General features: G+C 30.3%; 11 protein-coding genes across 11 annotated transcripts; 4 read left to right on the forward strand and 7 right to left on the reverse strand.

Annotated features, from left to right (window-relative positions):
• Positions 1–254: 254 nt before the first annotated feature.
• BX663DRAFT_549795 (uncharacterized protein) lies at positions 255–1,025 on the reverse strand (the record flags this gene model as incomplete). The annotated part of the gene is made up of 1 exon (XM_051531170.1): positions 255–1,025. The coding sequence occupies one exon, from the start codon at positions 1,023–1,025 to the stop codon at positions 255–257; it is 771 nt and encodes a 256-aa protein (XP_051384912.1).
• Positions 1,026–1,067: 42 nt separating this feature from the next.
• Positions 1,068–1,463, reverse strand: BX663DRAFT_549796 (uncharacterized protein; the record flags this gene model as incomplete). The annotated part of the gene is made up of 1 exon (XM_051531171.1): positions 1,068–1,463. One exon carries the CDS (start codon positions 1,461–1,463, stop codon positions 1,068–1,070), a length of 396 nt encoding a protein of 131 aa, XP_051384913.1.
• Positions 1,464–4,054: 2,591 nt separating this feature from the next.
• BX663DRAFT_501070 (uncharacterized protein) lies at positions 4,055–4,710 on the forward strand. The gene has a single exon (XM_051526431.1). The coding sequence runs from the start codon at positions 4,251–4,253 to the stop codon at positions 4,641–4,643; it is 393 nt and encodes a 130-aa protein (XP_051384914.1). The 5' UTR covers positions 4,055–4,250; the 3' UTR covers positions 4,644–4,710.
• Positions 4,711–5,543: 833 nt separating this feature from the next.
• On the forward strand, positions 5,544–6,098 carry BX663DRAFT_501071 (uncharacterized protein). The gene is made up of 2 exons (XM_051526432.1): positions 5,544–5,784; positions 5,855–6,098. The coding sequence occupies exons 1-2, from the start codon at positions 5,687–5,689 to the stop codon at positions 5,925–5,927; spliced, it is 171 nt and encodes a 56-aa protein (XP_051384915.1). The 5' UTR covers positions 5,544–5,686; the 3' UTR covers positions 5,928–6,098.
• A 754-nt stretch (positions 6,099–6,852) lies between these two features.
• Positions 6,853–7,127, reverse strand: BX663DRAFT_549799 (uncharacterized protein; the record flags this gene model as incomplete). The annotated part of the gene is made up of 2 exons (XM_051531172.1): positions 6,853–6,977; positions 7,040–7,127. 2 exons carry the CDS (start codon positions 7,125–7,127, stop codon positions 6,853–6,855), a joined length of 213 nt encoding a protein of 70 aa, XP_051384916.1.
• A 629-nt stretch (positions 7,128–7,756) lies between these two features.
• Positions 7,757–8,780, forward strand: BX663DRAFT_529873 (S-adenosyl-L-methionine-dependent methyltransferase; the record flags this gene model as incomplete). Its single annotated transcript, XM_051530277.1, has 4 exons — positions 7,757–8,007; positions 8,102–8,192; positions 8,277–8,524; positions 8,660–8,780. 4 exons carry the CDS (start codon positions 7,757–7,759, stop codon positions 8,778–8,780), a joined length of 711 nt encoding a protein of 236 aa, XP_051384917.1.
• A 108-nt stretch (positions 8,781–8,888) lies between these two features.
• On the reverse strand, positions 8,889–11,802 carry BX663DRAFT_430323 (P-loop containing nucleoside triphosphate hydrolase protein; the record flags this gene model as incomplete). Its single annotated transcript, XM_051522793.1, has 6 exons — positions 8,889–10,397; positions 10,465–10,571; positions 10,629–10,830; positions 10,908–10,968; positions 11,040–11,584; positions 11,638–11,802. 6 exons carry the CDS (start codon positions 11,800–11,802, stop codon positions 8,889–8,891), a joined length of 2,589 nt encoding a protein of 862 aa, XP_051384918.1.
• Positions 11,803–12,119: 317 nt separating this feature from the next.
• Positions 12,120–12,927, reverse strand: BX663DRAFT_529875 (uncharacterized protein; the record flags this gene model as incomplete). The annotated part of the gene is made up of 3 exons (XM_051530278.1): positions 12,120–12,436; positions 12,501–12,600; positions 12,679–12,927. The coding sequence occupies 3 exons, from the start codon at positions 12,925–12,927 to the stop codon at positions 12,120–12,122; spliced, it is 666 nt and encodes a 221-aa protein (XP_051384919.1).
• Positions 12,928–14,115: 1,188 nt separating this feature from the next.
• On the forward strand, positions 14,116–14,700 carry BX663DRAFT_501084 (transcription initiation factor IID, 18kD subunit-domain-containing protein). The gene is made up of 3 exons (XM_051526433.1): positions 14,116–14,242; positions 14,300–14,397; positions 14,455–14,700. Exons 1-3 carry the CDS (start codon positions 14,131–14,133, stop codon positions 14,638–14,640), a joined length of 396 nt encoding a protein of 131 aa, XP_051384920.1. The 5' UTR covers positions 14,116–14,130; the 3' UTR covers positions 14,641–14,700.
• On the reverse strand, positions 14,701–16,078 carry BX663DRAFT_501089 (Pex12 amino terminal region-domain-containing protein). Its single transcript, XM_051526434.1, has 4 exons — positions 15,803–16,078; positions 15,592–15,739; positions 15,156–15,511; positions 14,701–15,076 (listed from the first exon to the last, which is right to left on the reverse strand). Exons 1-4 carry the CDS (start codon positions 16,016–16,018, stop codon positions 14,708–14,710), a joined length of 1,089 nt encoding a protein of 362 aa, XP_051384921.1. The 5' UTR covers positions 16,019–16,078; the 3' UTR covers positions 14,701–14,707.
• Positions 16,079–16,164: 86 nt separating this feature from the next.
• BX663DRAFT_559194 (uncharacterized protein) lies at positions 16,165–18,799 on the reverse strand. The gene is made up of 2 exons (XM_051531837.1): positions 18,052–18,799; positions 16,165–17,978 (listed from the first exon to the last, which is right to left on the reverse strand). Exons 1-2 carry the CDS (start codon positions 18,702–18,704, stop codon positions 16,184–16,186), a joined length of 2,448 nt encoding a protein of 815 aa, XP_051384922.1. The 5' UTR covers positions 18,705–18,799; the 3' UTR covers positions 16,165–16,183.
• Between the last annotated feature and the right edge of the window lie 904 nt (positions 18,800–19,703).

Genomic DNA, 19,703 nt, shown 5'->3' on the forward strand with positions numbered 1-19,703 from the left:
TTATGGATGTATATATAATATGTATGACTTGTATCAATAATTATGTAATTGAATATAACAGCCATAAACCTATTGAATTCTTATTATATTACATAATGCAATGTATATAATTATTTTTTAATGCTCGAATACTCTAACAATGACTATTATTAAAACTAAGTTTAGAATAAATATTATGCTGTGAAGTACAATACACTAGTTTTATATGAATAACCTCTTTATTATGTAATAAATGATGGTTTATTTCTATTAACTTAGTTGTAAATACGACTACAATCATAATATTCTCCTTGTGTGCCGTCCATAGGAACGTCTTCTCTTTCGGTGTCATCAGTAATCATACCGTCCGATGGTGGTTTTGATTGCTGTTGAGGAGAATCAAAGATATTGTTTAGTTGTGTATTACGGTCGGCCTTGAGTGAGTCAAATTTTCGTTTAGAAATCCATTGTTTGTCGAGGAAAAAACGGGCAACAGCGAATTTAACTGGTGTACGAATATGGTCAAGTGCACGTTCCAGACGGGTTTGTTGGAGGTCTGACGCTATGGCGTCTCTTTCATTAGTTGTAAGAGTGGAGTACTTGGGGTCTGCAAGGATCTTACCACTAGAGGGGTTAAAATCTGCTTTGATTGTAATGTTATGGTGGCGTAGAAGGTCTGTAAATTCGGTTTCGTAATCGTTATGGATAAGAATGGCAACTGTATTACGAGCGGAATAATGAATGTTGAGTAATCGAGCAGTATTAACACCAAGTTTTCGAAAGGTAGTGCGTAAGGTGCCAACAGGAATTCGGGCTTTTGTTGGGATGTAGACGAACTTGAAACCTTGGTTCAATGATGGTGGTTGAAAGAAGCGGGCGGCTGCAGCTTCTCGTTGGAGACGGCGTTGTTCACGTTGTTGAAGTGAAGGTTGTTTAAGTGCTTGTACTTTCTCTTTGTTGTTCCAAGGAGCATCTGGGAACTTAGTAAGCTGGTTTTGGGATTCCTGGAGGATGGGAAACTCCAAGGTTGTTGTAACGGTAGGCATGTTGTTAAGTCGGGCATGTAAGTTTTGGATTTCACTACGTGCTTAAGAGAGTTCTGCAGTCAACTGCTCGACAGTTTGGCATAACTGCTTGATAAGTTCAGATTGGCTGTTGCTGGCAGTAGTAGATTCCAATTCGGGTGGCATAATCTCCACGTTGGAGGTCGTTAGAGACAACGGTTGTTGATTTTGTGCAGCAGAACGGACTATAGGGTACATTTCAAAAGCTTTTACAGCTTTGTGACAGGAGGGGCATGAAAATTGAGGCTGGAAGGGTTCTTTATTTGAAGACCCATGTCTATGAAAAGTAGTGGTTTTGAAACACGCAGGACATGTTAATTGTCTTCGAAATGTCGAAAAGTTGATGTCGAGTTCAGACAGCTGTTCCTCAGTGAGGGCAGGCTCTGCATTTTTATTGTAGGCTCCTCGAAGGGGTACCATTACACTCGTCAAAGGTTTTATTGTCGAACTGTAGCTTTATTTGAATAATAGAAGTCTTAGTAACGCTTGCCAAATATGGTAAAAATTTATCACAAGTGTTGGAAAGCGGGAAAAGGTCTATGTCATTATGTACAGTGCTCACGGTGCCAAATGGCAAGCTTTTAAAAATAAAGGTATTTTTTTTTAAACTCAATTAGCAAAATTCAAAAACTTCAATATAAGTATTATACGAATTCAATACTTGGGCAATTTTCAAGAATACCAAAAGAATACTGGATAAAGACTATAATATTTCTTAATGGGATATTATTACAGATTCCAGTTATTCTTGTTCTAAAACACTCATTTTCATTAAAATAACTACGTCTTTATCTTTGACATTTGCTCAAAATTACTATGTAGGATTGAGCTTGGGATAGTAAGGAGAAAGATAAACATATTTTATAATTTCGTGCTATAATTATTCTCTCAGCTTATTTAGAGGTCTAAATTGACACATTATCCATAATAGGACAGAATTCTTTCATTTCAAGCATTTTATCCATATAATCTAGCGTCTTCGAAATAAAGATCAGGTAATGATCTGTAATTGTATTTTTAGAAGCTGGGGCCTTTGGAAAGGTCGCCTTTATTTTATGAGCTCCATCTATCTTTATTTCCTTTGAATCTGAAGAATCCTCAACTCGGTATTTATAATACCTGCTACGACAGAAATTGCTCTAAGAACTATATGGGGTACTACTTTAGTAACCAGAATAATAATCATAGCTGGAGCTCCACGAGCTGAATGCACAGTTTCCAGCTTCATATTAATATAAAAACCAGTTTCATCAATAAAAATACAATTTTAGAGAAAATTCATATATGTGTTTATTTATTTAAATCTTGTTCGAAGTCTAGCTTCATCATTTCTTGCAACAGCATGAAATAAAACTCGTTTGGTTGAAATATCACATTCCATGGATATAACTTCTCCAACAACAATAGATTTCAAAGACTTATGTTAAAGTATCGACTGCATCTTTTGTTGTGACAGAGGGATATTGATCAAAATAGTTTTCAAGATAATGCTTTTGCTTTTCTTATAGCTGACTTTTGGAATGATTGACTTTATTAATTTTTTTTTTCATGTATATCCCATTCAAGATTCTCTATCAATTTTTTAGCCCAAGGTATGGATCAAGTTTTTCTCCCGTTCTATTGCCTCATTTCCTTGTTCACTGAGACCATCTTTGTAAAAAAAAAAAAAAAAAAAAAAAAAAAAAAAAAAAAAAAAAAAAAAAAAACCAATCGCTTCTCATGTCATTAATGTAGATCTGCCAATAGAAATCGAGCTAAGGTTAAAAAGATAGCAACGAAATCTAAAAAAGGAAATTGAAGAAATGGAGCATAACAATATTTTTCGTAAAAATAATTCATTATAATCACTTTAACAACTTTATTATTACTCTTTACATTTTTTTATTATGTTAAAATTACTTTAACTAAGTTTATCATATACGAATTCATTAGTAATACTATGTATAATATTGTGATATCGTTTAGTTTAGAATAAAGTTTTTGTTGTATAGCGGATGATGATGTATTACATAATATGCTGTGATAATAATAGTAATACTAAGTAGTAAAACTGGGAGGTATTATAATTATTTTTAATAATCGTATATTTTATACTTATATACTCTTATTAAATGTCAGTTTATAACACATTCTTGTATCATAAGCGAAAATAATAAATGCCCGCGTCATGAATGATACTACTACTGTTAAAGATATATATACTGGATAAATTAGTTATATACATGTTATATTAGTCCAATTGATATATGATGAATATAATCAAATAGTACCCATAGTAGATCTATACATGTCAAATATACTCTATTGTGTATAATGATATTCATTTAAGACACACATTAAAGAATGATTATAGTAAAGGGAAGGAGTGTTAAAGATATAAATATATTATACTTTATTATGCTTTTCCTAGACCATTTACTAATATAAGCGAACAAAATTTCGTTATTTGGTTTCGAAAAAAAAGAAAAAAAAAGGAAAATGTCGGGTAAGATTACTGCTAAATAATAAAGTTGTTATTTAATCAGGGCATAGATGAATATTAAACATTACAACTTTAATTATTTATAGGATATGCTTTTAGTCATCATGAATATATCGCAAAGTTTATTCATTCTACAAAGCATATATGTAGTATAAGTTCAATTATAAGGAGCAAAAGTAATTCGCAAAATACAGGCGTAAGTTAGGATTTTCATAAGAAATACATACATACATATATATATAAATATACATATATCAATATATATCTGTATATAAAAGTATTCATTCTTCTTGTACAATCTCTCTGGCTATTTCTACTTTCCTTGTAATTACAGATGACATTTATAGATGCTTTGTTTCACTGATGTTGTGTTATCACATATTAACCTCTTTATGATGGTATTAACAGTCATGGTACAGATCATGTTATGGTATTATATTTTTGACAAATTGTTAATTCAATAAGGGTTTCATTTGATAGTTATATAATTATTCCTTGACATGATGATGCTGTTTATACAACATTATTGTGTAATGAATACTTAATATTTATGTCTTATTATATCGTATATTATCATTACATACAGGTGCAACAATATATAAATAGGGACCTATTCTGTAATCATTTTGAACAATCAAAAAAGTTTTCACAAACTTACTCTATCATATTTCCTTTATTTTACTTTATCAATAGCTTTTTGTCTTCTTTCTTTTTGTTAAGAAAAAATGTTCAAAGTATTTGTATTGTTATTCCTTCTCTGTTGGCAATTTTGTGAAGGTGCCATCTTCAATAAGATGTGTCCTTCAGTTGTAGCTGGTAAAAGTATAACTGATCAACGTTTAAATCAAGCTCGATTGAGGACAGGTTGGAGAAATCAAAACCAGTATTGGTATTGTGGTGGATTTCATGACCATTCAGATGGAAGCTGGAATAGAAAGAGTATGCGCAGAGATAGAGAGGCTGATAGACATATTCATTTAAGATTTTCAGTATCAAACACAGGACAATGGTCAAATTGTGTTTTGGACGCACCAAATGATATACCTGATCTTTCTACATATTATCGTGGTTATATACTCTGTTGGAACAGAACAATGCAATGGACACAAAGCCATTAGTTATAATGCTTCTTTTTTTTTTCTGCAAATAATTTTAATAAATTTTGAATGATTTACTAAATTGTTATTTATTTGTATTATATCATATCATTATGAAAATAATAGACAAACAAAAAATAATCTGTAAGAATTAGTTATTTTATTTTTTAAAGAGATTAAAATATGATAATTGGAGTCTTTCTCCTTTTATAGTTTTTCAGCAGGCATCTTTTATCAATGTCTTGATTCTGTATTAAGAATGTTTAATACAAAGGAAACGATTGTATTTGACATCTAAGGTACAACCTTGATTCAGTCAAATTAAATACCAGCATACAATATTATTGGATACAATTTGTTTCTTCAGACACCACACCTAGACATGATGAGTAGTTTTCTGTTTACTAAAATTTACTACAACGCTCTAAGATTAGTCCGATAGAATAACAAGCAATAGTTGTTAGTAATCTGATGTTGACGATAGTATTATTGGTCACATGAGAAAGTCAAACGTCAGGACTTCAAAATCTGTTGTAGAGAAGTTGCTCAACCTATAGGTGTCGAAAGCCAACAGTAAAGTATCTCTATGAACATGTATTTACAAGCTACAGTTCTAACATCGATGAATCTATCAATGACCCCAACACTAGCAAGCATATTAAAAGTATAATAAAAGACTGCCAAAGTGATTTAAACAAACTAATATTTAATATAATCAATCTTTGTTGTTCACTCAATACTTATATAAACAAGATATAATAGATACTATCACAATATCAGCCAAGTACATTCATCTAGTAATCATCGATTACACTGGCTTTAGACAACATAGGAAATTTATTCAAGTGACAACTAAAAATAAATGTGAGTTTTTTTTTTTTTTTTTTTTTTTTTTTTTTTTTTTTTTTTTGAAATTGACTAGGGCAATACAACATAATTAAATTGCAAGTACTCACTGGTCATTTTATTTTAGAAAAAAAAAAAATACATTTTTTTAATTGTAAAAACGAAATTTGGAGATTTTTAGTCCTACCAATTGAAGCCATTAACATTGTATTATAGAGATGTTCTCAAATAAGCTTATTCAAGTCGCACTTGCTGTTGGAGTTGGCATTAGTACAGGAATTTATGTTTTTAAGCCTTTATTAAAAGAATATGAAGAGTAAAAGCAAAAAAAAAAAAAAAAAAAAAAAGGGATTATATCCACGTTATTCATTTTAACTTTTTAATAGAGAAACAAGTGGCACTTGGCTTCGTCCTGGTGATGAGACAAGAGTAAAAGAATTATCGGAAAAGAGAAATTAACAAGCATAACTCATTTATAAAAGCTTAATATTGTCATTGACTGTTGAACATCAATTTAGATTGTATATGTGTTTTATACCTCAGAAGTAATTATGCTTTTCCAACCTTATCCTCTAGGTTAAAAAAAAATAAATTATTGTATTATGTGATGTACTTGATAAATTCTCTCCTTCTCTACTATTACTATTCTTATTATTACAGCTGAAGAAAATAGGTTGGGTCTGCACAAAATAATTTTGGGTCATTTTAAAAAAGTTTGGGCCACCAGTTATGAAAAAAGATCTTAAAATGGGTCACTCAGCTGAAAAATAGGTATTTTTTTCTTAACATACACAAAAAAAAAAAAAAAAAAAAATCTTGCAAAACAAACTAAAATGACAACCATTTCAAGAGAACAAGCAGTTTGCTTGTTCTATGCTGTTGAATATAATGAAGAAAACAAAAAAAAAATATACCAAATTAATTGATGAAATGGAGCTTGTGGATATATGTTACTCTGAAAATCCTAAATGGCCATTTCTTTGTTCAATAAAAACAATGAATCTAAATCCATCAGAATACAAACCATATCCTGCTATTTTAAATAACCACACTTCAATAAAGGAGAATCAGTAATAGTTTCTTTTTCTTCTTTTTTTTATAATAAAAAACATAAGTATCGATAGTGTTTATTATTAAGTTATCATCTATTGAATTATAATAGATGAACATGAATGATTTAATCTTATGGTAATTGTAAACACATAAAAATCAATTATTTTTTGATCTGTGGTAACAGTTTTGTCTTCCATCGAAATTGTGTAAATGTTTCAACATGATTAACTCATCCTCACAATCTAAAGCTTGTATATCGTTTGCATTTACAATACTTTCAATAATGGTTTTTTTATGTTCTCTACAACCAAAAGTAAGCTAATTGTTCTATTTAAAAAGCAATATATTGTAGTTTCCTCATTACATCAATTAAACTGTCCATATTAGTAGTTAAACCTGAGAAATCAATTACAACTAAACAGAAGCTCTTCATCTCTTTCAATCTTTTGATTAAATCTATAAAAAAGGAATTAAGCATTACACGAACTGTAAGCCTCACAATACATTAGGTAACATACCTTGGGCGCCAGATAATTTATTAATGATACCATTTTTCTTCATATCACGTTTAAACGTGGGGGTACTTGCATTGCAACTAACTGTCATATATATTTCATCTGCAAACCTAACACCATTCCACTTAATGACTTGACAACTTCGTCTTTTGTATTTTTCGTTTTACTCTTTCTACAATATCCAATTAATATATACCCCATCGGCTTTCAAATTAATCATATAATCCTGATGTTTTCGTTTAAGGCTAATAATATCTTCAATAACATTACCTGTATGAAAGATTTTAAAAAAAAAATTCAATTAAAGCGTTAAACATTACTTATATTTGAGTTCTTCTTTTAACATGTATAGAGAACGCTGGAATGTTCTTTTGATTTGAAAAGTTTGCTGGACGTTACGATGATCTGTTCAAAAAAATCCAATTTATTCCTAGAGCACCAGTTTGAAAAACTTTCTGAGTTTTCATTCAAGGATGGTTGCATGTTGCCACACATCATATAGTATATCTGCGACAGACAGTAATTTGTTTTCATACTGTTCACAGTTATTTTCTTGTGATTTATAAATAATGTTGATAAGGTAGAGAGATAAGTTCCAATTTTAAATAATTTATACACGGAAGTCAAATTTGTGCTTAAATAAATAAATAAATACAAAAGCTCTTTTTTTTTTTTTTTTTTTTTTTTTTTTTGTTACATTTACATAAATATAAAGTCGGAATGGCCAACAAACCACAACCCGTTGCGGTAACAATACCAAATCAAAATCAGGAAGAATATGAACAAAAAAATGTACACGAAGTATATGAAGTAATTGCGACTCATTTCAGTGATACTCGTTATAAACCTTGGCCAGTTGTAGAAAACTTTTTACATAGTTTAAAACCTGGTAGTCTTGGTGCTGATGTAGGCTGTGGAAATGGTAAATACATTGGTGTCAACCCTAATCTTATGATCCTCGGCTCAGACAGGTAATCGCCTTCTCCTTCTTTATTTTCCTCCCTTCCTTTTTTTTTTCTATGCATTATAATTAAATCTAACGAAATTAATTATTTTGATCTTTAGGAGCTCCAACTTGATCAAGATTGTGCATGATCGCGGATTTGAGGGCATGGTAGCAGACGGACTTAATTTACCATACAGATCTAATTCATTCGTAAGTTGTACATATACATACATACATACGTATATAGAATAGTAAAAAATGGTTGAAAAAGTGATTACTAACTTTGAAAGTTAGGACTTTGCTATTTCTATTGCTGTCATACATCATTTTGCTAGTCCAGAAAGAAGATTACAGGCTATTAAGGATTTATTCAAGATTGTCAAACCTGGGGGGAAAGTGTTAGTATTTGTATGGGCATTAGAACAAACAAAGTTTAGTAAACGTAATTTTGAGCCTGGGCAACAAGATGTATTTGTACCTTGGAAGTTGACACCTAGAAAAGGACAAAAAGAAGAAGAGGTGAATAATGCTGTCTATAATAGGTACTCTCTCTCTCTCTCTTTTTTTTTTTTTTTTTTTTTTTTTTTTTTTTTTTTTTTTTTTTTTTTTTTTTTTTCTTTCTTTCTTTCTTTCTTTCACCAAAAACTAATACAAATTTATCTCAACTATTATACTAGATATTATCATTTATTTAAAAAAGGTGAATTAGATGCTTTATTTGAACAAATTGAGGATTCAGTGATAGAAACTTCTGGCTATGATAGAGATAACCATTATGTTATTGCACATAAAAAATAAAATTTTACCATTCTGTACTTATTAGAAATGCATAATATATAAAGATACAAGATACAATAGTGTAAATTGATATTCACGATTTATTAGGATAACAATACGTTATTATTATTATTCCAATTGCACAGTAGGAACACCTAATCGTATAAATCGTGCAAACATACTCTGCTTTACATTACCATATTGTTGGAAAGCAGACTCTTTATCAGTACGAGGTGTCTGCTGTTTATCACCAATCATAACTGCACGTTTCAATCGATTCATACCATCTTGAGGCTTTTGTAAAAATAATGGAATAAAGGTTTCAACTTCTAAAATTTGAGCAGATTCTTCAAAAATAATATTATCATATTTAAAATTCATTTCCACTAATTCACGTCGCTTTAAAGCAGCATATGTACAAGTCATTGCAACAATCTTGGATTCCTTTGTCAATAGATAATCGGCTCGTTCATGTCCTGTCTTCAGAAGTTCAAAGGGTCGAATTTCTTCAAGTTGCTTAAACATGTTACTTAAATGTCTAAAACAACCCTTAACCGATTCAATAGCTTCAGCCGGGGTCATTTTGTCTGTAAAGATAGGTGAAGGTGTATTCGTAAAGTACTCAGAAAAGGGAAACAAATCACGAATCTTTTCTATCGAGTCAGCGTCAGATACCGTATTCATGTAGGTCTCCCAACGAGGTATGATGTGTACGTTAAAGAAATAATTAGCTGTTTCACATGTTGCTCCATGTTCGCCTGGTACAGCAAGTGATTGTGATAAACGGCTTACTTCTTGGAGAAGAGTAATACGATTCTCTAAAGCTGCAGTAACACGACCATATCTACTAAATCGAATTTCTGTATTAAGTTCTTTTTCACCATGGCCAAGACGAAGGATGTGTCTAGGATCTACGTCTAATTCAAGGATCTTTTCTACAATTTGGTTTAAGGCATGATTACTGTGTGTTAAAACTAATGTACGCTGTTCAGGGTGGTTGCGATATAAATTTGCAATAATTTGGACAGCAACATCAGTTGTACCTGCATTAGAAGGACCAGTAGCCATTGTTAAACCATTGTTCATACCCGAATAAATGGCTTCAATTTGAGTAGGTGTAAAACGAATTTGATTCTTTTTAGAATTATCTTGTTTATAGGGGCCCATGTTAGGTATCTTATAAGTGGAGACCTCATATGTCTCCGACTTGGATTCCACCACTGTTGCTTTTTTGGATTTTTTAGATTTCTTTGTAGGCTTGCTATCTTCATCCATGGGATCATCTAATAAAGTCACAACATAAGGTGGGTCCAATGGCTCCTTTTCACCGGAAGCAATTTGAATATTTTTGCCAGTTTCAAAGCTTGTCTTGAAATGATCCCAATCTAATAATGCGTCGTAAAAGTTAATAGTATGCTCTCGATCTGGCATATTAGTGTAATGAGCACTAGCAGGGTCACCATACCCTAAGAATACTTTTTGTAACCAGCTAGGAACAATCAAATGAGTTTGCATCAAATCACGAATAGTTTCTAAAACAGATTTAAAATTATTTTCTTGAGGCCTTCTACGTACAAGGATATTAAAAGTTGTATGGGGGTCTGTTGCCTTTTTGTTATTCACTTTATCCATATCCATCTATAATATACATACATACACATATGTATTAACATGCTGTTCATTTATCACTTCTATTTTATATTACCTTGTATTGATTTGGATCAAGTTCTACACGAAGCGTGCGTCGTGTACCTTTTAATTTTCCAGCTCTATCTTCAGCAGTAATCATCGAAAACTCATCAATAGGACGACCTATACAATAAATAAATCAGTATACAGTTCGTGCATGATTCATTCATATATATTTACCATCACTACCAATTACTTCGACAATTTCACAACCACGAATATGCTTAATACCATAATGTTCTCTAAAGTCTTCATCAGCTTCTAGTGGATCTGATGACTTTTCAAGTGCTTCAATAGTTAATAAGAATAATACATCATGTTTACGTAAAGCATCCCATTCAAAACGAATATTAGACGAAAACTGACTAATATCATAAGTAATCTAAAAAAAAAAAATGTTAAATAACATGCAAAGCAGACTTTTTTTTTCTTTGAAAAAAATAAATAAAATAAACTTACATCAGCCCGCACACGAGAAGGCTTATTTTCACCGAGATTAGCTTCACCAATATCAATAACACTATATATGTAAAAGAATGAAATAGATTAGATCAATTTATATACTATACTACTATATTATATAATAAATACCCAAAACTGCTAATAGGAACCGCCATGCGTGCTGAACCAGCAAATTCAGTTATATAATCAGGATATGTTAACCTAGGTTGAAGCTGCTTTACAGTATCTTCAATATCTTGACGAATTTCATAAAAACTCTTAAGTTTAAACAAGGTAAAGTTTCTTAAAAAGTAATCATGAAAGGTCAAAAATTGAAGATTTAATTTAGGTAGAGCCAAGGGATGATCGCCGGGATAAAAGTGAGATTGAATTAAACTATCATTAAAGAGTGCTTCCTCATCTGGATAAAGAGGCTGATTATTGATAATATCAATCTGACTTTCTCTCTTTTGATATTTATCAATAAGAACGTTTATCAAAAAATCTTTTATATCAACATCAATAGAGATATCAAGTGGTTCGCTACGAATATTAAGCATAGTACATAGACGAGTCAATACTTGTTCTGATAATGGTTCTAAATGCCATAAGAGTCCCTCTCTTGTTTCGATAGAACTCAAATTAGCCAATGGTAATTCTTTAATATCATCTCTAAAATAACGGAATGTAACATGCTTTTTTTTATGGTAAGTTATTTGATATAATTTAATTATTTTTTTTAATATACCTGTAATTGAAGTAGTTGTTGAGAATGAGCTTCGGTCATTTCAATATCTGTTAATGGAACACCTGTGTGATCATTGATTTCAAATTTAGAATAAAAGGAGAGTGTATTTAATAATTTTTTTAAAAGATCGACATCTTTATCTTCACGACGTATAAATGGTGCCATTTGGGACAATACAACAATTTGATGATCATCCAATAATGTATTAAAGAATCGACGGGTAGATAATTGAGATTCCAAATCAATGAAGAATTCTAAAAAGCGTTCAGACATTTTGATGATTTCCTCGTCAACTATTGCATTTTGTTAATAAATTAAGTCTCTTAACTATTATATCTAATTACCATCTTCGTCTTCAGGAATTTTGTAAACTAGATCGATGTATCTTTTCAACATAGCGCTTAGCCAACTCCTCTCAAATACTAATTCTTCTTGAGCTGTATTCTCTAACAGAAGACACATGTTAGATCCGACATGAAGATTTAAAACTTTTTTTTTCTTCGAAACTTACTAGCAGCAGCTAATTTTTTGTTATTTGTATTCCATAATTTAAGAAGATTAGGATAATTAGAAAAGAGTTGGTCTCGTTTTCCTTCGTGAGCTAAATGAGCCCAGATGCCAATAGTAACCAATTTCAAACATTCTGTACGAACAAAATTATTATCGAAACTTTGGAAACAATGAATTAAAAAGATTAATAATTGTCTAGAAAAGAATAGTGGCAATTCAGGATCAACTATCAAATGAATAATACGCCTAAAAAACAAAGAGAACTTTTCAGTGTCATCAGCAAACGCGTCTAATAGAAATGGTTAGCCATAAATACTATAATTAAATAAACAAATGTATATTTATAAACTTACCCCAAAGAGGAATGCTTTGACGTGCTTTCTCATAAACAAGTAAACAAATAGAAATAACGTGGTCTAAAGAAGCTTCTTCATTATAATGAGGCCAGAGATACTATTTATAAAAGAAAAATACTGTTTAATTTCGATAATTCTTTTTTTTTTTTTGGAAGGGTTGATCAATAACACGCACCTTTTCCAAGTAGTGATAAAACTCTAAAACTGAAAGTTTCTGGGAACTAAACTCGGCAGGCTCAAGCTCATTTTTGATGATAGTTTTGACTACTTCGGGATCCCACTCAACATTATCTGAAAAGTACTTCTTAGCAATTTTAGAAATGGAGTCAGATTCAATGTCTGTTAAATTCAAGCTGGAAGATTTAACTGAAGACACTAGTTCATTTGGTGTCTTTTGAACTGATGAAGATGTCTTTTTAGGCATATGTGTGAACGCTAAAAGAAAAAAAAAGAAAAGAAAAATAAAAAAAAAAGAAAAGAAAAATAAAAAAAAAAAAAAAAAAAAAAGAGAGAGAGAGAGAAAGAAATGACAGCAACAGCTGGATGCTGGTCAAGATTTTTGGTGTCTTGCAAAAGTTTTCAACTGAATGGAAAATTTAGAACTCACAAAAATGAAATAAATATCATTGGGTGAAACGAGAAAATAGAGTATACATAAACACTAGGAATTTTATTTTTATTTTTTTTCTTTTCAAAAGAAACTGTAAGCAGCAGAGATTGATTATTATTGATTTAGACTTCCACTTTCTCACTTTTACAATAAAGTTGTATCTTATTTCGAGAGTTTAAGATTCTTCCTGTATTTTATTTCCATTAAATAGCTTATTCAATATTTAATATGTTTTATTTGCTAGGTACTGTTTAATCCAAGTACGAAATATTCATTCAAACACTTTGTAAATAAGCAAAAATATCGACTTTTGTATTTATTTTCTTGGGAATTGTGGAAATAAAAAAAAATAGGTCAATTATGATGAAGGAAGGATCAATGATAACTACGACTTTACCATTTATCTTTATTTCTTTTTTCCCTTTCCCACTCTTAACATAAATATTTATATAAATGCTCTGAATAATACCGCTATTTTGAAATTTAAGGGGGTGAGCCATATTACCATTGATATCCTCCTTCCCCCTATAAGTCTATATGTAATATTATATTTTCTATTTTTGTTAGTATTAATCAACTTGTTAAGCATAGCATCATTTATTCGACTTTTTTCTTTTTTTTTTTTGTTTGTCCATACATTAACATATTTGGGTTTTGCTATTAAAGCTCTAAACTCAATCTACAATATTTAATATTCACACTGTAGCCCTTATTCATCGATTCCTTCTCTACTAAAATCGTTAAATGTTATCAGCCTTTTAATGGCATGATCTATTCTCCATCTGTAAATGGTATGTCAGTATTATTAAATACATTACAAGTTGCTCTTGAAAAAGGCTGTTTATTCTTTTGCATATCTGGTTTTCTTCTACGTGGTTGATCAAATGCTAAATAAATATCAATGTAATAGTGACTCGCTTTTACATTGCTTTTCGACGTCACTATAAACTGCATTTATTTATTTTATTTTATTTTTTTTCTCTAAATATCTCTTTCCTTAAACTAAAAGAAAAAAACATGAGTGATTCTAAAGAATTTAAAGATGTAAGAGAGTCAAAAGATCATCGCGAGCCAGGTATTGGTCCTGGTAGAAGGAAGACCGTAAGGAAGGGAATGTTCTCTAGAGATTGTAAGACTCATAGTAATATCTTGATTTGAAACATATACTGATTTTTTTTATTATCAGTAAAGTTATTAATGTATGGTTTTGGTGATGTACCTAATCCAGCAGCAGATTCTATTGCAGTACTAGATGATTTGGTTATTGATTATATCGTTGAAATGGTAATATACATACATTACATGAAAACTATTCAACTTTTTAATGTTTTGGATATGTAGTGTCAAAAGGCTTCAGCAGTAGCGGAACATCGTAATAAAGTTCGTGTCGAGGATTTTAAGTTTATTTTACGTAAGGATGCGAAAAAGTTAGCTCGTGTAGAAGAATTATTATATATGAGTGAAGATATTCGAAGAGCTAAGCAAGTATTTGATGAAAAGGAAATGGAAGCAGCAGACGATTTGTAAATAGATTTAAACGGTTCTTTGTACATTATTATTATTATTTTTTTCATTTTATTTTTTTACGATTAAATTATTCTTTTATTTTTTGTTCATCTACATTTTCTACTCTTTCAATATATTTATGAATTTCAGTTACTTTTTCACCACAACGAAAGCATGGCCATTCATCACCAAAAATAGAGATTTTAGTTTGAATACAGTAATAACAATAAATATGACCACAATTAGTTTTATATGGATTATGTACAGTAAAATTTTGGATTTGACCAAGTGGTGTATTTTCACTTGAACTCGAATCATGACAAATTGCACATTGGTTTATGGGTAGTTGGTCATATCCCTTTGAAGACACAAGATATGATTTGGGCAGTAATGTACGCATTAACTTCATTTTCAGTTTTTCAATATTGATCAAAGGCACTAAGAACAGCAAGAATTCCTTCATGATAAAATATTTGATGAGCATTTATTTCTACAACAAAAATGTCTTTATCTTTTTTCTTTTTTTTTAATTTTACCGTAAATGCGTGCCAGACCATCTGTCTATTTAGGAATTCAAAGCTAATTTGTCGATTCATTGATTTCTTTGAGTAAACTAGTCTCATTGCTAACATGCGTTCAATTAATGTACGATACTTTCCATTCCATAAAAAGATTAAAAAGTTCACTAAAGAAAATGCTTTCCAATATTTTTCACCAGTTTGTAAAACACGATATATTTTATTACGAGTATCTGATTCTTCTAGTTCTCCCCAACCTTTTGCTGTTATATATCGATTCATTCTTGTCCATACATATTGCCCCCCTACTGTCAATATTCCATATGCTATCTTTTGTCCCTTTGTTAATGGTGCATCTCTTGCGATAGATTCAACTACAGATATACGTTATAATTATTTTATTTCCTATTTTTTTAACACGTAAATAATAATAATAATATGGATAATAACTTACAAGCACCTCCATGCTTCCATTCATTACGATATTTTAAGTTTTGAAGCTGTGAGCCATAAGTTGCTGAAGAATCATAAACTGATAGTTTAAATAAAATGAGATTAAGAAGACCTAATAATTCAGGCTCAAAAGCTTCTTTGAAAGTAGGCTTAAAATAAAAATAAAATTAGTTTTATTCTTTATAAATGTATGTTAAATTTGTCAATCATACCTTAAATAACGACAAGGCATTCCAAAGCTGTTCTTTTAAAATATCCACCAGTTCTGTGTCCAAAATATCAGAATCAAGCTGGCTTACTCTCATCACCTTTAACGATGAGGTTCTTAAGGAAGCCAACGATCTTCTTATTTTATGTAAAGCGGGTTGAATATCTTCCCAATTGTTCTTCCATTCGGGAATTGTAGGTTGCGATGGTAATCGAAGCATTGAATGTTATATTATTTTTTATGTGAAAAAGAAAAAAGTTTATTTAGCACAATGTTCAAATTTCATATACCGAGTTCCCCACTATATTTGTCCAATGAAAAAACAGTAATTATACTTAAAAAAAAAAAAAAAAAAAAAAAAAAAAAAAAAAAAAGGGACACTGTTTTATTGAATTCCTAGGGATATACTAAAATCTTTACCAAAAGATAATCTGGGTAATTTTGGAGGCTCAATATCAACTTGAGTAAATTCTATATTATTATTATTATTATTCTCATTTAATGATGGTAATTGAGAAGGAATTGGTGGTAGTTCATATTTATGATGTTCTTCTTCATCACTATCATCTAAATAAACTTTTGTTAGTCGTTTAGTTGACTTCAAGTCAGATGGTAATGGAGGCAGCTTTTCATAAATGTATTGAAGGGATGAAGAATAGAGAGCATTATGTTGTATTATAAGTGATTGTATATCTGGATCGACAGCAGAAGATGATCGAACTCGACGATGACTACTATTTGAAGAAGGTGGCCCTACAATAAGTGAATCATTCGTTAAGGATGAGATTGAGGATAATGCAATACGTTTCTGAGTTGTATCACTTGTCCTATGTGATAGTAAAGTGGATGATGCTATTGTATTCATAGCAAAGGATGATAAGGAGATAGTAGCTGAATCGGGTGCTGCTGGAAATAATTCTTCTATGGCTTGTTTATTTTGATATTGGGGTTGTAAGGCAATTGTAGCAGGTATACCTGGTGCTGGAGTAAATCCAGGTGAAGGTGGTCTCGAATGTAATGAAGATGGATGACTTCGTACAGCTGAGATAGGCATATTCGCACTCAGAATAGATGTTTCAGAGCAAACAGATAGTAAATCATCATGATTTATGCTATCAAAAGCAGTGATATCACAATGGTACAAGTTTTGATTTTTAATAGAGGCACTTGCTAGCTGCTTATATTGATAGTGAGCAATTGAAAATATATCTGCTTTGGAAATATCTTCGGGATCAACACATTCATTTGATAACAGTTGCGCTGGTGTTGGATATTGCTTTTTGCCATTCGCTAAATCAACGTCAATAGGTTTTAATATTTTCCTATTTCTTCTCATGGTAGGTGTTGTAGTCCTTGGACGTTCTGTAGGTAAACCTTCAAAATCATCCACATCATTGATCGATTTAATTGAATCAGTACTAAGGTCAACTGCTGATGCAAACTTTTTTTGATGATTATGGTTATATGCTAAGTGATAGTCAGAGTGTGGAGAAAGTGAAAAAAGGCTTTTAGAATTATTATTATAAACAGGGAATAGGGTATTTATGTTAGTAGTAGTAGTAGTAGTAGTAGTAGTAGCAGTTGTTGTTGTAGATATAGGGTTCATAGTTTTTAATCTATCGTTCAAAGAACTATCCAGAGAAACATCTATGTTTGTTGAGATATCTCGAAGTAATGGTGATCCATAACTGTCCTCTTCATTCCGATTATTATCTATCATATCATTATTTTTAGTTGAAGATTCTGTGACATATTTCAAATAATCTGAACGTGCAGCTTCTTCAAATGCATACTTCAATTCTGGTGAAGGAGAATTTTCGTTATTCGATACACCCTGTTGTGGCACAGATGCGATAATAATTGGAATTTTAGATTTTATTTCCTCGTATTTTTGACCGAATTGAAAAGTTACTTCGACTTGATGATAGATAGAAATAAGTGGAGAAACTAAGGTATATGATAAATAAGGATAGAGACCATGTCGAACTAAACATGGCCTTTTCCATATAGACGTTGATGTACCTGTTAAATGAATAAGTGCAGGGACACTTCTCTTAATATATTTAACGTGATTATCTTTATAATAGTTTGAATTTATAATTTTTTTATCTAAATTGAAGATAAAGGAATCTCGATCCATTGTAGTTAAATTATAGTCTGATTTAGATAAGGGTTGAAATCTAAAATTTTTATGTAAGTCCTTTTTTTTTTTTTTTTTTTTGTTCTTTCCTTTGTTCATATAATTTGTATTACCTATATAATTCTATTTGTATTAAACGGGTCCGAATTGATTGCACTGGCTTTTGATTTGCAATGCTAACATATTTGATAGCCATTGGTATATATTCTTGTTCAATACAAATAATCTGTGGAATATCAATTTCATAATGAAATTTACCAGGTACAGTTCTTTGAAAGATTCTTGTTTCAATTAGAGGAGCCAATTCTTTATATGGTAACAGATGACGTCTGATAATAATAGGATATTCTGCGGTTATTGATTTACTAGTAATTCCGGTTGATATAGAAACAATGACTTTATAGTGAATACTTGCTCTCTTAATAAGTAAACTACGAGGGTATATATTGGGTATATCTAATTCCCAAGGTATAATATGATCTCCAGCTGGCAGGGTAGTTTTTCCAAAAAGAGATAGTTTTAACTTTGGTAAAAACGGACAATTGGCTTCTATATTATAAGGTTTTGAGAGTGTGATACTGCTAAATCCTTTGAATTTGATAAACATATTTCGAATCTTTACTGGTTTTGTAAGCGTAATTCTGACCTCTCCTTTCAAAACGCGCAATGGCTCATTTAATTTATTTTCTGATATCTTTGCAGGTCCTACAAAATCAAGATAGCCTTCTGTTGGTTCAATCTCTAACAGTTTAAAACCATCCTTCATAATGAATTTATTTTTAGATTAATTGGAAAATATTTTATAAGTGATAAGGAATATAAAATAATATACAAAAAAAAAGAGCTTAAATAAATAAAGAGAAGATTTATTATAACAGAAGAAAAAAAAAAATTAGAGTTGACTTTCTAATTCTTTTACAGCAAATGCTAGAAAAAAAAAATAATAATTGGATATCACGGTCCAGTAAGATTTAACAGTTACAAATAGTGCATTTCATAAAGTTTGTGTATCTATGCTTTGTGATACAGTTTATTCTTATATGTTAGAATAATGCATTATTTAAAAATAAATAAACATACTGTCTATATCATTAAACTATACAATAGGTATTTAAAGGAGAATAGAAGGAATAAAGTAATTACTTTGTTTTAATATTATTATTTAATAGCTAACTCTAAATAAATAATACATCCTTTTCTCTATATTTTTTATTAATCAAACATCACTAAAAAAAAAACAAAAACAAAAAAGAAAAAAGAAAAAAAAAAGGTGTAAAATATACAGCAATAGTATTTTAATAAGCATTTTAAATACTTTAAGGTAGCTTGTAAATTAAGACTAATTTTATTAGATAATATGTGCTTAATTATTTATAAAGTAGAGTTCTGTCTTCTAAGCCATGATCGAATATGTTTATATAGTTTGTTTGATCTAAAAACAATTTAAACTATTGCGTTTTATTAGAAAGAAACTGCTTAGCTTATTGATATTTTCTTGTTGTTTTTTTTTATCTATAATAATAATGAAGGTTCTACTCTAATCAATAGACTTAATGTGTTATAAATATACCCCTTTTTTTTTGGAAGAGAATTTTATTATTGGTTTATACAGATGACCGCAAACTTATATAATAAAAGCTGATTACTCTTTTTGAAATTCTAAATTGAATTAATGTCAAGGAAGTATTTAGACTAAAAAAAATTTTTTATTTCCCTTTGGAGAGCAATTGTAGTACTAAATACGAAAAAAAAAAACTCTTAAATG

This window comes from Cokeromyces recurvatus (assembly GCF_025118155.1).
Source record: "Cokeromyces recurvatus strain NRRL 2243 chromosome Unknown BX663scaffold_6, whole genome shotgun sequence".
NCBI lineage: Eukaryota > Fungi > Mucoromycota > Mucoromycetes > Mucorales > Mucoraceae > Cokeromyces > Cokeromyces recurvatus.

What these genes read in the sequence shown, in the direction of transcription:
- BX663DRAFT_501089 (XM_051526434.1), bottom strand. Translation starts at nt 16,018, where the DNA reads ATGCTTCGATTACCATCGCAACCTACAATTCCCGAATGGAAGAACAAT. An exon ending in ATGCCTTGTCGTTATTTAAG is followed by an intron (nt 15,740 to 15,802) that starts GTATGATTGACA and finishes TTTTATTTTAAG; the next exon opens with CCTACTTTCAAAGAAGCTTT. An exon ending in ATGGAAGCATGGAGGTGCTT is followed by an intron (nt 15,512 to 15,591) that starts GTAAGTTATTAT and finishes GTATATCTGTAG; the next exon opens with TTGAATCTATCGCAAGAGAT.
- BX663DRAFT_501071 (XM_051526432.1), top strand. Translation starts at nt 5,687, where the DNA reads ATGTTCTCAAATAAGCTTATTCAAGTCGCACTTGCTGTTGGAGTTGGC. An exon ending in TTATTAAAAGAATATGAAGA is followed by an intron (nt 5,785 to 5,854) that starts GTAAAAGCAAAA and finishes ACTTTTTAATAG; the next exon opens with AGAAACAAGTGGCACTTGGC.
- BX663DRAFT_559194 (XM_051531837.1), bottom strand. Translation starts at nt 18,704, where the DNA reads ATGAAGGATGGTTTTAAACTGTTAGAGATTGAACCAACAGAAGGCTAT. An exon ending in ATACAAATAGAATTATATAG is followed by an intron (nt 17,979 to 18,051) that starts GTAATACAAATT and finishes TAAAAATTTTAG; the next exon opens with ATTTCAACCCTTATCTAAAT.
- BX663DRAFT_501084 (XM_051526433.1), top strand. Translation starts at nt 14,131, where the DNA reads ATGAGTGATTCTAAAGAATTTAAAGATGTAAGAGAGTCAAAAGATCAT. An exon ending in GGGAATGTTCTCTAGAGATT is followed by an intron (nt 14,243 to 14,299) that starts GTAAGACTCATA and finishes TTTTATTATCAG; the next exon opens with TAAAGTTATTAATGTATGGT. An exon ending in TTGATTATATCGTTGAAATG is followed by an intron (nt 14,398 to 14,454) that starts GTAATATACATA and finishes TTGGATATGTAG; the next exon opens with TGTCAAAAGGCTTCAGCAGT.
- BX663DRAFT_501070 (XM_051526431.1), top strand. Translation starts at nt 4,251, where the DNA reads ATGTTCAAAGTATTTGTATTGTTATTCCTTCTCTGTTGGCAATTTTGT.